Genomic DNA, 16,884 nt, shown 5'->3' with positions numbered 1-16,884 from the left:
AGAGGTCAGAAGAGGGCATCAAATCCTCTACAACTGGAGTTATAGACAATTGTAAGCTACCAAGGGGGTGCTGGGAACTGAACCTGGGTCTTCTGCAAGAGCAACAAGTGCTCTTAATTGCTGAGCCATCTTTCCAGCCCCCAATATTACACCTTAAAGAGATGCACAGAGCAAACCTATGGCTATCGGGGTGAGGTTGCTATCCACAGAAGCTTTAGCTGTGAAAGTGGCTTCTCTACACTCAGCCAGGATTACGGTGCCTGCAGGGACAATGACATGTTTCTATTTTGAAATAGAAGGTCTTGAGTATGGCTCCTTTTCATTCACAGCCAGAGTGAAGATGAGCTGGTGTGAACATCAGTGGCATCCCAACATTGTGTCCCATCGTCTTATGTGTAAGAACGTCAGGTCTAGTTATATTGTAAAATCCCCAGCATGCTGAAGTCATACGGCAGGAGGTATATATATATATATATATATATATATATATATATATATATATATATATATATATATATATATATATATATATATATATATATATATATATAAAACTCTGCTCATAGCGGTCAACCACATTATGGTTGCGGAGACCACTCCATCTTGTGCATCAGTGGATAATCTCTTGCATTTCCTTCTTGTCATGAAAAAGTGTCTGCTCTTAAGCTGATGGCCGCTATGGGAGGAAGAGCAAGCTTTATTTAAGAATGGGGCCCCTGGTCAGCTTATTCTGTTCCAGTGGATGGCTCCACACTCACGCTTTCGTATGAGCAGAACTAATGAGATTCAATGGATTATTATTATTTTTTTTTTTTGTTTTTTTTTTTTTTTGGTTTTTCGAGACAGGGTTTCTCTGTGTAGCTTTGCGCCTTTCCTGGATCTCACTCTGTAGACCAGGCTGGCCTCGAACTCACAGAGATCCGCCTGGCTCTGCCTCCCGAGTGCTGGGATTAAAGGCGTGCGCCACCACCGCCCGGCTGGATTATTATTTTTTTAAGGAAGAAAAAAGGGAGCTGCAAAGATGGCTCAGCAGTTAAGAGCACTTGTAGTTCCTGCAGAGGACCTGGGTTTGGTCCCCAGCCACTACATGGTGGTTCACAACTCCCCATAACTCCAATTCCAGGGGATCTGGCATCCTTTTCTGATTTTCATGCGCACCAGACATGTACATGGTGCATATACATACATGCAGGCAAAACACCCATATACATAAAATTAAAAAAAAATTTTAAAAAGTAAAAAGAAGACATAAAATTGGGAGGGTGACTTGGGAGGGACCTGTGAGGAGTTGGAGGAGGTGTGGGGGTTATATAAAATCAAAATACATTGTATACGTGTATGAAATTCTCAAAGAGTATATCTGCATATATATGTATACATATATATGTTATCTAACATAATACTTTTCCTAAAGTGCTTGGGATTTGGGGTGTAACTTTTTCTTTTTCTTTCATAATGTCAAATTTACAGAAAACGTGAAGGAAGAGCTGAGGAAAGTCCTCTGCACTCCTGACCAAACCCATCAGTTCTTCACATTTTGGTTTACTTGCTTCATTAGTCTATGAATTTATTTGTATGTGTATAAACTACATTCTTGCCTCTTTATCCCTAACCCAGTGTATTTCTAAAAAACAGTTTTCACATGTCCTAAATGCAATTATCCAGATCAGGAAGTTTAAATCTGTTGTGATATATTAGCTAATCTATATTCCATATTCAAGTTCCAACAATGATTGTACCAACACTCCCTCCAGCATTTCTTGTTTCTTTTTTTAAATTTTTTGAAACTGCATGTAGTTTTGGTGCCTGTTCTGGATCTCGCTCTGTTAGACCAGGCTGGCCTTGAACTCACAGAGATCTGCCTGGCTCTGCCTCCTGAGTGCTGGGATTAAAGGCGTGTGCCACTACCGCCCGGCCTATTTCTTGTTTCGAGCATCATACATTGCTACTATTTCCTGCTTTTGTGTGTGGTGGCGCGTGTGTCAAAGAACCAAGAAGTCAACTGTCCTGACACAAATCTGGGTCGTCTGACACTTCGGTTTGTAAGAGGGTAGGAGGCTTAGCACCCTCTTAAGTCTGTAGTGCTTGACTATCAAGTTTCACTTTCCAGAAGGTTCTCGGAGTCAACTGTGTGTGCAGTTGGAGCCGCTTCTGAGTATGTTGTCACCCTTCATATTAGCTTACCACTCCTGGCAACACCGAGCACGTACTGCTGTATGTCTTTAGAGATGGGGCCTGGTTGGACCACATTAAGCAGGGATCCTGGAGCCAAGAGTCTGCCCCATCTTTCCAGGGTCAATGGATACCTTACTCAGAAGGAGGATGTCCCTGGCTGTCTTGCCTTTTGGACAGGGGCAGTTAGCCAGGAAGACTTCAAGCAGCAACTGGGCAAATCCCTGCTGCCCCTGCTCTCTGCAATGACCCCCGAGACTTTCTGGCAGGGTGCTCATCTTCAGTACAGTGTGGCCCTCTGGTGGCAGACATCTTTACATGGTGGGAAAGGATGAGAGCAAGTGTCACAGGCCAGTGAGTTTCAACATCAGTTTATTTTCCCTGGTTTAGGGGTTGGAGGTCTGACATCAAGACATGACAGGACATCTCTGGCTTCCGGGTGCCATGGAAAGGCACACCCCACTGGCATCAGTTCTTCTTAACTGCCCTTTTAAAGGGCCTGTTTCCAAGTGAAATCACATTCTTAGAGGGTCAGGGGTTAAGCATGTGAGGCTTGTTGGTGTGTGAGCGGGCCAGGGGAGGCACACGTTAGCCTATAGCAAGCAAGGAGGAAATATGAGGGATTCTTTAGATCAAATCAATCATTAAAAAAAAAAACCAAAAAAGGGCTAATAAACATTTTAAAAGTGTTCCACATCTGACGAGGGCTGGTGGCACACACCTTTAATCCTAGCACTTGGGAGGCAGAGGCAGGCGGATCTCTGTGAGTTCGAGGCCAACCTGGTCTACTGAGCAAGTTCCAGGACAGGCTCCAAAGCTACACAGAGAAAACCTGTCTCATAAAACCAAAAAAAAAAAAAAAAAAAAAAATTCAACATCATTAGCCATCAGAGAAAAACAAATTAAGACTGCTTTGAGGGCTGGAGAGATGGCTCAGGCAGAGGTTAAGAGGAGCACTGGCCATTCTTCCAGAGGTCCTGAGTTCAATTCCCAGTAACCACATGGCAGTTTACAACCGTCTATAATGAGATCTGATGCCTTCTTCTGGAGTTCAGGCATACATGCCGATAGAACACTGTATACATAATAAATAAATCTTAAAAAAAAAAACTGCTTTGAGATGCCACCCCATGTCAGGCATATTGGTATTATCAAGAAGCCAAATTTACATTTTAAAGACCACCACCCCTTTCTGTGTGTTAATAGGATGTTTCTTATCTAGGGTTTCCTGGATGCTTTCTCATGATTACGCACAGGGCATACCTGAGTTCTACTAGCCAGAATGCAAGCATGAAAGAGGGTGCTTCCTGTGATTATTCTTGGATAGGGAATGTGAATGTGCACAAGAGAAGTGTGGTGACCCAGTGTCTGTAAGCGGTTATTTTCATTTTTTCACTGCTCATACTGTGACCAGGTTGCTGAAATCACTTACTAAAGTGATGGGTCCAGGATTTAGCCTTGTGTCTTTTCTATCCTAATAGCATTCATTTTCTACCTTCACCCACAAACTAGTGTTAACTTTTAATTCTATTTAGCAAACCTACATAGCGTCCTATGGTCTGTGGAAATTCTCTCCGACCATGTCTCTAGAACCAACTAGTTCATTCATGATTTCTTCCTATCTAGCAGCTCTGTTCCTACTGACCAATTGCTCACCAGCACTCAGTCTTTGGGTTGCTGATATGTAAGACCAGCTCTTATTCCTTCTGTGAACTTAGCAGTGCACTTGGAGTTAAATGGGACCATATGATTTGCTTTGGCCAGTTCAATGATATTGTCTAGAAATGTTCAAATGTATCACTCTTTCTTTAAGATGAGCAGCAGGACTCAAAAACAGTAGCTACTTCAATAGCCTGGGTGTCCGAGTGAATAAGTACACAGAGCAAAGGTTGTAGCTAAGCTCAGATAGATGTGTATCACGAGTGGTAAACAAACCTTTGTCGTCTAAGCCCCTAACGCTGGGGTATTGTCACAGCATAAAACAGCCCACAGGGGTTGATTCACTATTCTAGTTTACAGTCTGTTGCTGTGATGACACTGACTAAAAGCAACTTGGGAGGAAGATTGCAATCCATCCTAGGTCTTGTATCTTGACAGGAGGGACTTACCTTGCTCAATTATTAACCGAATAGAGGTACACACCACCATGTCTGGCTTATTAGTAGATAGTTTAAAAAAATACTTGTTGCACTGTAGTTAACGGAAGCAATGCTTTCTCTTGTTCTATTTCTGGGATGTGTTTATCTTCAATGGGATTGTTCTGTGGGGTAGAATTGGTATTGATTCTTTTCTCTAGTGTGATGGGGTACTACACCCAAATCCTTGTCATGGTCCGAGTGAGTCACCTCCTTCATTCATCTGTATGTGTGCACGCCCTCCTGTGTGTGCATGTATGGAGGCCAGAGCTCAACCCCAGGTGTCTTCCTCTCTCATTCTGCTCCTTAGTTTTTGAGACAGGGTCTCTCACTGAGCCTGCAGCTCACTGGTTCAGTAAGCTGGCTGGCTGGAGAGGTCCCTAGATCTGCCTGTTTGTCCCCCATCCCCAGCATGGGGTTTCATAGACTTAGAACACCACATTTTACTTTTACATGGCCACTGGGGGAAAGACCTCAGGCACTCATTCCTAGCAGAGAACACTTTTATCTACTGAGCCCCCCCCCCCCCCCGTACCTCCTGACTCTGGCTGGCTGGGATCCTGTCATTTGACTGAACAACAGGATATGAGTGGACTTGCTGCGAAGGAAGCCTGGATGAGCCTGCTTGGCAGGGCTTCTGACAGTGCTAATTTAGAAGGGCAAGAGGGGTCTAGATGGTACTGTCTCAGCCGATCAAAAGACTTGCAGCCAGAAGAAGCGTTCAGCTGAGCTGGGAGCTGGGTAGCAGTGTCATTGCATGACACTTAGTTTGGGGTGGTTTGTTCTGTAGCAAGGACTGATTTTCACATGAGGTCAAAGGCCATGGATGATTTACAGTACTCATTATATGTGGCTTTTGCTCTCTGAGAAGCCGGAAATCAATTCACCATGCTACCAGCAGTGTGTGGGACACCTACAAAAATACTCATATACCCTCCTCCAGTTGATCATGAAAATTTAAATGTCTTAGGAGGGAGGAAGGAAGGGAGGGAGGAAGGGAAGGAGAGAGGGAGAGATGGAGAATGAATAACCACAGCACCACACATACAGATCTTACATTGTTTTGTTCCAGACTGAATCCTTAGTATACAGGCTTGAAGTGATAATAAACGCAAGAAAGATCTAAGTGATCTCTATTTTTAATAGCTGACTTTATTTGTAGCATAGTTATGTGCAATCCATATGGCTGGTAATACATGGTGTCACTAATCCTTATTTTAGAAAAGACCTGTCCTTTTGATAATGATTTTTTAAAAAATTGTGTGTGATGTACATGCACTGTTAAGTATGTGGTTATACAAATGTAAGCATGAGTGCACATATGTGCTGTGGCCAGAGGACATTCGATGCCTTCCTCTACGGCCCTCTGCTTATATCTTGAGACAGAGTCTCTCACAGCCCGGGATGTTTGCTGTTTCTCCATCAGTCTGTCTCCCTCTCTAATGCTGGAGTTATAGGCATGCTCAGACATGACCAGCTTTTCATGGGTGCTGAGGATTTGAACTCAGGTCTTCATGATTGTACAGCAGGCACTCTTACCCACTGAGTTATTTCCCTAGCCTCTGATGATGATTTTAAATATTTCAATATGACAAATATTTATATTCAGAGATATTCTTGTCACATAGTTAATTATTTTCAACATCACATTTTACTTCAGAAATTTTCAAAATCTAGCTATCAAATTGTGAATGTACATATTTTAAAGCTTGTTATCAAGTATAACTGCTATTTATATAATAAAAGTTTAAATGGAGCATAAGGAGACTATTTGAGAGCTGGCTAGTTTATTAAATCCCCAGACTGTAAGGACTTCTGTTCAGTTCAAAGCACCTATATCAACTCCTTGGTGAAAGCGCAAGGGTTTAGTATTATCAGTCTTGTTTCCTAAGTTTCACAAATACACACAAAAGTGTTAGTAAGAAATTACTAGAAACACATCTCAAAATGGTTCCGTGATAACCATTTTATCTTCATGCACAGTTAGGAACCCTTACCCGAGACAGCCTCAACATGTTATAATTCCAATGGCTTAAATAACCTGAAAACAACAACAAACAAAGCCAGTATTAATTAAGTTCAACAACGAAAGCTGGAAGGCACAAAAGTGCCAAGCACTCTGCTGCAGGACTCATTAGCGTTTAGCAAGCTGGCCTTGGGTCGCCTACACAGTGTCCAGGGAAACCAGTCAAAAGAGCATCATGCATCTCTTGTCCCCCTGACCCCTCCATCCAGTCACACAGCAACAGGCCTCCACAATGGCTGAACAAAGCGGTCCTCGCCGGATGCCCCTTCCACCCGGGAGCTGTATGGGCCGCTAATCCTGCGCACAAAGCGGCCGCGGCTCGCCATTGTTGGGCGCCCGCCCGGAGGGCACACTGCTGACGGGCTCTGGAAGGTCCCAGCGCGGCTGACCCTGATGCTTATTTAGCCGGCACCGAGAGGGCCGCGGCCTCCCGGGAGCCATGTACCGCCGCAGCTACGTTTTCCAGACCCGCCAGGAGCGCTACGAGCGCGCCCAGCCCGCGGGTCCCGCCGCGCAGCCCGGGGGAACGGCCCCCGGTCTGGCGGCGCTGCAGGCTCTGGGCGAGCGCGTGGCCGCCCAGGTCCAGCGGGCCCGTGCGCTCCAGCAGCGCCACGCCGGCCTGCGGCGGCAGCTCGACGCCTTCCAGCGCCTGGGCGAGCAGCCGGGGCCCGAGGAAGCCCTCGCCCGCCACGTCGAGGCCAATCTGCAGCGTGCCCGGGACCTGGCAGCCGAGCGCTCGCGGCTGGAGAGGCAAGAGGCCGAGGCGCAGCGAGCGCTCGACGAGTTCCGGAGCAAGTAAGAGGGGAAACCGAGGCAGGGCACGGGGTGGGGGATGGAGGGCAGGTGCAGACTGTCCTGCGGAGAGGGGCGTGCGGACGCACAGGTCCTGAAGATACCCAACTTCCAATTCGATGGCACCTTCCGGTTCCCAGGGTATAGTTTCATTTACTTTTAATGTGTTTTGGGATGTAGGTGTAATACGCAACGAAACACACTGATTTTAGTTGCGTAGTTTTGAGTTTTTAGCGCTTACTTTGAGCCAACACTCAAATAAGCAAGGTGGTTTGCACCACCCTAGAGGTGCCCCCTCCGAGTTCCCAGAGCACCCTGTCTTGATTTAATGTCAGTAGACAGTGCTTCTATCGGTTTTAGAATTTCAGGATATGCACTCTCACATGACCGATTTCTTTGACTTCATAATTTTTTTTCAATTGAATTTTCGTACAGGTATATATTGTACATTAACCATATTGCTCCCTGGACCCTTCTATCTTCCCTTTTCTTATCTCTCCCTCTTCCCATTTATCTCCCTTCTCCCCTAGACAATTTCATTTCTTTCATTTCATATATATGTGTGTATGATTTTATGTGACTATATAAAATCTAGGAACCGCAAATGAGAGAAAACATATTCGCCTTCTGAAACTGACTTAATTGGCTTAATATGATCATCTCCAGTTGGAGTTGCACCCATTTTCCTGCAAACAGCGTAACTTTCTTCTTTATGGCTGAAAAATTCCCATATGCACACACACACACACACACACACACACACACACACACACACCTGTCATCTGTCTGTCTTTATCACATTTTCTTCATCTATTCCTCTGTTGTTGGATACCTATATTGGTTTCATAATTTAGCCTTTGTAACTAGAGATTCGGTAATCATTGGTGCAGTACTATGTTTTTGATATGTTCCCATGTGATGTAACCCTCACAGCCAGATCCATACTGGATCGTTTTATAGAGAGACTGAGGTTCAGAATGTGAAGGGATCTGGGACAAGATCCATGAATGGCTGTGCAGGACATGGAATTCAAACCTACATGTGCAAAGTTTAATTGTCTTCATGGTGTGGTAGGTGACATCTGGGAGTTACGTTTAAATGTGTGATCTCTAGGGTCCGGAATACAAGGTGTGGTCTCTGGCCCCCCTGCAGCATCTGAAGCAACCTCAGCATCAGTGGGAGTGTTGCTGGAGTGTAGCCTGTTGGGCCTGGAGCCCTCACACCTCCTAAATCAGAACCAGTGTTAGCAGAGATCATCAATGACAATAGTTTAAGAAGTTTTAGAAGACTTGATCTAGGGAATGGTGTCTCCTCCCCTACAGATGGAACTGTGTATTAACATCACCTAGCAGTTGTTAAGAAAGAACAATTTATCACCTTTCTAAGTTAGAGAAAGAGGTGGCTTTTTGCGTCAGTAGGCCACTCCAAGGAGCTTCTCCAGGATATGCTCTGGCTGGTGTGAAATGGCGTGCCCACACAGCTACCTGCTGCAGCCCATTGTCGCTAGAGAAAGCCTGAAATCAACCAGGATGACCACTGGTCGGAGGCAGGCTGTAAAGCTTAGCTTCATCTATTCAGTGGAATATTATGCAGTGCTAAAAAGAGCAGTGCGTTATTTTCATTAATTTAAAAAAAATTTCATGCATAAGTAAAAGAAGCCCCGACCCATACTGATTGTTTGTAGGGGATGAGGAAGAACGAGCAGGGCAAATGGAGACCTCTCTTTTTTTTTTTTTAATTGAAAATAGATTTTTTTTATGCCCTATATATTCCCTCCCTCAATTCCTCCCAGATTCTCTCCACTTTCCCACCCACCCCCAAACCACACCCTTTCTTCCTCTTTCTCATTAGAAAATAAGCAGGCATCTAAAAATGATAAAATAAAATGAGATTTTAAAAAAGCAAACAAAACAAGTAAACAAATGGGAAAAAATGTCAAAGAAAAAGCACAAGAAACACATACGGATGCTGAGACACATAATTTGTATACACAGAAAATCCATAAAGACAAATTTGGAAACAATAATATATAAGCAAAAGATGTAAAGTTAAAAAAAAACCCAGACAAAGCATTATGAGTTTAAAAACCTCCAAAAAAAAAAAAAAAAAGAAAAAACCAAAAAAAAAAATCACCCCATTGAATTGATTTTGTGTTGGCCATTTTCCCCTTAAGTGTGGTTTGTATATACCCAGTGAGACTCTGATGGAGGAAACTGATTTTCAGGAGGGAGACTTCTATTGAAATAACTTTAAAATATATTTTAAATTTTAAGCCTGTGAGAAATTCATCCATTGGAAAATTATATGAATTTCTGGGCATCGTGGCTCACATCTATAGTCCCAGCACTTGGGAAGCTGAGGCAGGAGGATTGCCATTAGTTCAAGGCCAGCTTGGGTTTGACTAGTTTGGTTTACAGAGTAAGACCTGTTTTTTAATCAAATTCTTTTTTTTAAAAGATTATTTATTTACTATGTATACAGTGTTCTGCCTGCATGTATGCCTGCATGCCAGAAGAGGGCACCAGATCTCATTATAGATGATTGTGAGCCACCATGTGGTTGCTGGGAATTGAACTCAGGACCTCTGGAAGAGCAACCAGTACTCTTAACCTCTGAGCCATCTCTCCAGCCCCAAGACCTGTTTTTTTTTTTAAACCTGAAAAATAAATAACAAAATTTATATAAATCAACTTAAAATGCATATACCCAGGCTCTACTCTAGACTTCAGAGAGGCCAAGAATTTTCTTTTTTGAGTCAGGGTCTCACTATATAGCTCTGGCTGGCCTGGAATTCTATGTAGAGCAAACTGTCCTTGAACTCTTGAACTCTTCCTGCCTCTGCCTCCTGAGTTCTGGAATTACAAATGTTTACCCTGACACTCAGCAAGATCTTTTATTTTTCATGGGCTCCACTGGTCACTCTAGCAACAGCTGGGTTCTGGAGCCTTTGCTGTGGGGTAGCAGAAGGTTTTCCTCTAACATGTTCTTTGAATTCTTTGTAACCTGCATTTGAGCATGTCTATGAAAGCATAGTCATTGGTTCATTTCCCGTCAATCTTCCTGGTTTCAAGTTGTATGGCCACCATGGAGCGGTTAGTTCATGGAGCAGTTCTGCATATGCTGAGGTTGATTTAAATGTCTCATTGACTTATTCACTACCATTGCCCAGAAGTGTTAATCTTTTGCCTTAGATAGTGGGATTTGAAAGTCATTATAAAAACTACACACACACACACACACACACACACACACACACTTCCACCCCAAATAATGCTTTTGCATTCTCAAAGTGAGCTGGCGAGTAGCCAAAGCCAGGTGAGAGCCATGCAGGAAGTGGAAAGCAGGAGCCTCAAGGTCCACAACATGTTAGACACACTCTACACCTGAAACATGGATAATTTCACAGTCATATTTTCAGTGCACCCAAGACTACATAAAACAGCAAACAACAAGAATCATAAAAACAAGGAAAATACCAGAATACAATGATAAATACAGTCAATTATCCAAACTGCTGGAAACAAAACAATATTACATAAACAACTATATAATGAAAAACAAAGTATGTTTTTACTTTTCGAACTCACTGATATGAATACAGGAATTCCTATCCCATTAATTTTGTATAATGAAAGCACTTATCTTTAATATATCTAGACAGATCTTTTTAGCATGAAAATTACCCATGAGACTGTGTTGCTGTGCTTATTATCAAACATGTTGTTAAGCTGCAGAGCCTCTTAGATGTTTTTAGCAGGAAAAGGCCATGAGAAAATTAGATTTTTGTTAACAATGTTATTCTCAAAGATAATAACCCATTTAAAAAGCAAGTTTTGGCCCCATCAGAGTCACACGAAGAGAAATGACTGCCTTTGACCTCTTAGTGTGAAATGTAGAACTAGTTCAGAGATGCTTAACCCATTTGGAACTGGAATGCAATTTTGATTGGGTTTGGTTGTCCTAATTAAAAGGTTAGCCTTTTTAATTCTGAGAACACAGAGGTTTGCACATAGCACCTTCCACGGCTGTTAATACTTGACTTTGACTCACAGGCCAAGATGTTCAGGCCAGGGAAAGTTGTGCTTTCTGGGTTGGGCTCAGTGTTAACTAGAATTAGTTTCATTCATCTGCTAGCCTGGAATAGGATTTGCTAGGCAGGGGTGATGCTGCAAGGGTAGGGGCATGGTGCTGGCAGCTTCTGGTGAAGGGATGGGGCAAATTATTTCTTCTTTTTCCTTCTCCTCTTCTCCTTTTTCCTCCTCCTTTTCCTCCTTCTCATCCTCTTCTATTCCTTTTCTAGCTCATGTGTGTGCAGGCTGGTGGGTGGCTTATGTGTAAGCGTGTGTTTGTGTGAGGGTGTGTCCCTGTACATGTACTAGAATGCCAGAGGATGGTAGCACGTGTCCTTCTTTATCACCCTCCCACTTATTCCTTTGAGGCGGGATCTCTCCCTGAACCTGGAATTTGAATTATTTTCACCTAGGCTGACAACATTGACAATTCTCCTATCTCTGCCTCCTACAATGCTGGGTTTTTCAGGCATGCACAAGACTGTGACTGGTGTTATGTTGGTCCTGGGATTTGAACTCGGGTCCTCATGGTTGTGTAGTAACTACTTTACTATTGAACCATATCCCTAGCCTGGGGCAAGGTTCTCAACCATGTTCTTCATCTTTCCCCCAAAGGCAGCAGCAGTCACTTTCTTTGGTTGTGAGGATAAATAACGTAATACAGAAACATTGACATGTTGCACGTGTGAATGAGTGCATCAGTGTGGGAGATCTGTCTTTGTTATATGAATGGGGAAGCCTTCCTGTCTCTATTCGGAGGCTGTGCTTGTGTTATAGCTATGCGAAGATGTAATTCCCTCATCCTCAGGTGCTGGGTGGGAGGCAGCTGAGATGTTTTGAGGATCCAGGGTGGAGGACTTCTGTTTCATTTATCTTTTTTGGTTATCCTCATTTTCTATGTACTTGATGGTATGAAAATTATTGGGAAGCATTGGGCAAGGAAATATGGAATTAGCTATTTCTTTAAAATTGAAATTGCCTTCTTAAAGAAAAGGGCATTATAATCTGAGGTTGAACTTTACACTGGTAATGTGATCTATGACTGTGAAAGCCTAGAAGCTGCCTAATTCTTGCCTGTGTGTCTGATTTGCAGTTACGAAAATGAATGTGAATGTCAATCAGTGCTAAAAGAAATGCTGGAGCGCCTTAACAAGGTGAGTGGAACACAGCCTTGGGTTTACACAGCTCCCTTACAGCACTGAATTGGATGGTAGGAGCAATTGTTTCCCATAACCTTCTTCCCATTATTTTAGGATTTGTCTGTTTCTTGTTGCTATTTTCTTTCTTGACTTCTTAATTTCAGCGGACTCTTTGTCAGTGAACTGATGTACAAACACACCTTATGACACAAAATGTGTGGTCTCATGAGAGAAATGTAGATCACGAAGCTGATATGTTATTCTTGGTGTGTTAATCTGTTTTCCATTAATATAACAAAATACCCGAGGATGGGCAATTTGTCAAGAAAAGAGTTTTTTATCTCACAGTTTTGGAAGTTGCAAATACAAACACATGCCACCGAATCTGGTGAAGGGGCCTATGACTTAGTTCTCTGATGGTAAAAGGCATCACTGTCACAGCATATGAGGTGAGCTTGCATGGCAAGCCATCGTTGGGGTGGGGATGTAACGCCCCTCCCACTATGCCCCCCCCCCTTGAAGGTTCTATTATTTATTAACACCTCTGCACTGGGGACCAAGCTCCCAACACATGGACTATAGTTCTAGGCTACACAATATGCCAGCATTACAATGCCCACTTATGGTTTATCTAGATAGACTGATCACAAATGACAATGTATATTGTGTAGACTGATACCTCTATTCTGTTGGCTAATAGCCTTGAGGTTGCTGTTTTGAAGCAAAAGACTCAGGGAAGAGAGGAAGAAACACCTATTTCCCTTGAAGCACTCTCTCTCTCTCTCTCTCTCTCTCTCTCTCTCTCTCTCTCTGCATGAGAAACAGTCACAGGGGAGGTGCCATGGATTCTGGGACATTCCTGTAATGGAGGAATGTATATGGAGCTGTTCCTAGTTGGGACAGTTTCCTTCTTCCGATTGTCCATCATCAGCCTGATTGGGTTTTTCTGTTGTAGCTGGGACAATTCTGCTCTGAGTAGTAAATTCTATTGTGGACAAAAGGGTTGGACAGACACAGGCATGGCTAATAGCTACAAGAGCCACCTTTTCTGATCATGCCAGAGTTCACCCCTTGGGTTGGAAGGAGTCATGGAGATGACTTAGTTGAAGGGTGCTGTTGAGGGCACATGGGCTGCTAGCCCCCACCCCCATTCCCACCCCAATACTCCCATGCTTATAGCCTCATTCTGATAAGAACTAAACTTGTCTTGTTTATTTTGTCAGCTTGACACAAGTTAGAGTCATCTGGGAACAGGAATGTCAGTTGAGAAATTGCCCCCACCAGATTGCCTATAGGCAAGTCTGTAGGGCATTTTCCTGATGAATGATTGGTGTGAGCACATCTGGGCTGGTGGTCCTGAATGATGTAAGACAGACTGAGCAAGCCATGAGGGACAAACCAGTAAGCAGCACTCTTCCGTGATCTCTGCTTTAGTTCTGGCCTCCAAATCCTGCTTTGAGTTCTTGCCTTGACTTTATTCAGTGACAGAGAGTGACCTGAGAGTTGTAAGCTGAAATAAATCCTTTCCTCCCCAAGTTGTTTTTGGTCATGGTGTTATCACAGCAATAGAAACCCTAATTTTGACAAAGCTCTTCCTTCCTGAGCTCAGATTGCCCTTCCAGTTTTCTCCATATAATTGGCAGCCACTTTGGACAGGAGGGATTACTCAGGTTATCTGCCACATTCTAGTTTTGGCTAACCTCTGTTGTCAAAGCGGCATTAAAACCGGAACTCAAAATTTGGGAAGCCTAATTTTATTTTATCAACATTATCTGCATCTGGTGCCCATTCTTTCAATGATAACCCTGGGAGTGGGGTGCTGTTGATAATTAGTGGGCAGGCCAGCAGTTAGCATTTGAGACTGTCTCAGGCCAGAGAGAGGACATGTGAGCATCCTAGGTGTGGAAGACCTGCTTAGTTTTCCCCAACTGTGAATGAAGTGCATGATGACCTGATGGAACAGGAGATGACTTTAGCTGGTTCGTGGAGGTGTAAATTTTTCATAGTTGTGAATTATATGTATTTTCAGATTTATTTTATTTATGTGTATGGGTGTTTTGCTCTCATGTGTGTCTATGCACCATGGGTGTGGCCTGGTGCTTGCAGAAGTTAGAAGAGGAAGTTGGACCCCCTAGAACTGGAGTTGTCGATGGTTATGAGTTGCCTTGTGGGTGCTGAGAATTGAACCCAGGTCCTCTGTAAGAGTAATAAGTGTTCTTAACTGCTGAGTTATCTTTCCAGCCCCAGTTATAATTTTTTTTTAAGTTTTATTTATGTGTATAGGCGTGTGACTCTGTGAGAATATGCCGAGTGTGTGCAGGTACCTTTGGAGGTCAGAAGAGGGCATCAGATCCCCCTGGAGATGGAGTGATAGGCGGTTGTGAGACACAAGACATGGGTGCTGGAAGTGAAGTTGCATCCTCTGGAAGAGTGAGTAGCAGGTGCTCTCAACTGCTTAGCCATCTCTCTAGCTCCCCCAAATCATGAATTTTTATGATTGTTTTTTATTTATAGCATATTACATAAAAAGTTCATTTTAACTAAACCTAAGGAAAAAATGAATCAATCTAAAGAAAACCCAGAGTGAATGGTAATAGTTCTTGGGTTTAGTGAAGTTGTGTAAACACTGGATTGAGAGGGTCCTTGAATCAGCTTGTGGGAGCCCCAGATCAGCCTGCGGTTACTGCAGGGGCTGATTTCACTCCAAGAAAGAAATCAGCCCAGGGCCTTCTTTCTCCAGTGAAAGGGCTTACCCATGGGCTTAAGTAGCTTCAGAACTCTTCATCCCATGCATGGCAGGCATAGACTGGAGTGTTTGTATTCCTGGCTCATTCTCTACTTCCCAAGGACAATCAGAGAAACCGCGTCCCTCAGAAGCCAGACACAAAGTCAAGTGCTGTAGGTTAAAGATGCTTCGTGGTCTAGATAATGGATCCTTCTCCTGTGTCACTCCACCTGTTACCAGACATGCAGGGCACATAGAAGACTTCCTGAACCTCCTGCTGTGGGAACGTGACTCACTCATCTCAGGCGTACTAGGCATGCACACCCCAGGAATGAATCTTAGTCATCCAAGATCAGCAGTGAGTATGGATAAGTTTCCGAGTTGTTCCCCCTCAGCATAGAGAGTTCCACAAGTCTCCAGGGTTCCCAGCAGGATCAAGTCTTGTTGTTCACAATGGTGACCTATTTGCCTGTCTACCCTTCTGGGCTTTGCCACTCTGTATCCCAGTGTGTATCATCAGCTGAGAAAGAGGAGGCTAGAAGAGTGGAATTCTCATCCTGTTGATGGTCAGAAAAGTGATTAAATTTTTTCTTTACATTTACTTATTTTTTACTATTTAGTGCATGTGTGTATGTGTGTGTGTGTGTGTGTGTGTGTGTGTGTGTGTGTGTGTGTGTGTGTGTTCACATGTGCCACTGCATGTGGTCAGAGGACAGCTTGCAGGGGTGGGTTCTCTCCTTCTACCACGTGGGTCCTGGGGATTGAACTCATGCCATCAGCCTTGGGAGCAAGTATCCTGACCTGCTCGACTATCTTGCCAGCCTTGGATCAGAGATTTTGATTAACAAGTCTGGGGACGTTTGCTGAGTCAAATCAACTTTTGCCTCTCCACTTAGTCTCAGGGCCAGTTCTGATAGTGTCACTTGCAGGAGGGATTCACCCTTGGGTGTGGCTGTGGGAAGACATTGATTCACACACCTGCTAGATTGTCACGTTGCCCATGCAGTAGACATCCAGAACAGGTCATTTTTGGTTCTTAATCACATATGCCAAAGCAAGCCGCTCTTTGTTACCCTCTTTGAAGGGAACTAGACCCCTCAACATAACAGCTAAACAGTACGGCCAGTGTCAGTCACATGCTCAGCCTTTTGATGGAGTGAGAACCACAGGTGACTCTTAAATAAACATTCAGACTTGTACAGCCTCCGAAACTCACGGCCACATGTATGTACTTGGAAGATGTCTGGCTGCCAGTAGTTCCCGAGTTTGCTTATCAGCTGGATGGCTGGCTCCTAGGAGTGAACTTTAAAGCTTAACGCTCCCCTTTCTTTAAAATTAACAACAATTTAGACTGATGTAGCTTCTAGGTACATGTGTTTACCTAAAAACAATGAAAAACATCCAAAGGGGCTCATGTGCATGCAGTTCACGTGCCTCTGAAGTCCCCGGTGGGAAAGAGCAGGACATCCCGGGGTCCGGGGCAGAAAAGATGGAACATGAAACGACCACCTTCAGGCTTACCAGCTGCTGTGTCCAAGAATTCCTCACTCCAGAGAAGAGGAGAGGAGGGGCCTGGGAAGGGAGGCATTAGGGAGGAGGGTGGAGTGTGGAGAGGCTTGCAGGAAAGGGGAGCAGAGGGAGAGAGCAGAGTCTCAGCTCACCCAGAGCTTCCTTCAGGCAGATGCACAGTTTTGGAAAGATGTTTTGATATTCAGGGTTGGAAGAAAAGTGTTTTTAAAATTAAATCCCAGCTTGCCAGTGTTTTTAATGAACTTGGATCTCCATTCTTTAGCAGCTGGGTTTTGACAGAAGCCTAGAATTCCTG

At 43.8% G+C, this 16,884-nt stretch overlaps 1 protein-coding gene across 3 annotated transcripts in view; it reads left to right on the top strand.

Annotated features, from left to right (window-relative positions):
* Bfsp1 (beaded filament structural protein 1) overlaps window positions 1-16,884 on the top strand; it is an 86,066-nt gene that overhangs the window by 43,622 nt on the left and 25,560 nt on the right. Inside the window, exons 1-2 of one of the 3 annotated variants that reach the window (XM_052726650.1) lie at window positions 6,193-7,128; window positions 12,289-12,349. In XM_052726650.1, the coding sequence (XP_052582610.1) occupies window positions 6,773-7,128; window positions 12,289-12,349 (417 nt within the window). In that variant the 5' untranslated portion in view covers window positions 6,193-6,772. Of the gene's footprint in view, window positions 1-6,192; window positions 7,129-12,288; window positions 12,350-16,884 lie in introns of those variants that run through there. The other 2 variants (XM_052726649.1, XM_052726651.1) reach the window with 2 other exon arrangements.

Source organism: Peromyscus californicus, unplaced genomic scaffold (assembly GCF_007827085.1).
Source record: "Peromyscus californicus insignis strain IS unplaced genomic scaffold, ASM782708v3 Scaffold_7__1_contigs__length_154581171, whole genome shotgun sequence".
Lineage (NCBI taxonomy): Eukaryota > Metazoa > Chordata > Mammalia > Rodentia > Cricetidae > Peromyscus > Peromyscus californicus.
Note: the sequence above shows the minus strand (reverse complement) of the source record. Positions and strands in the feature narration are given on the sequence as shown.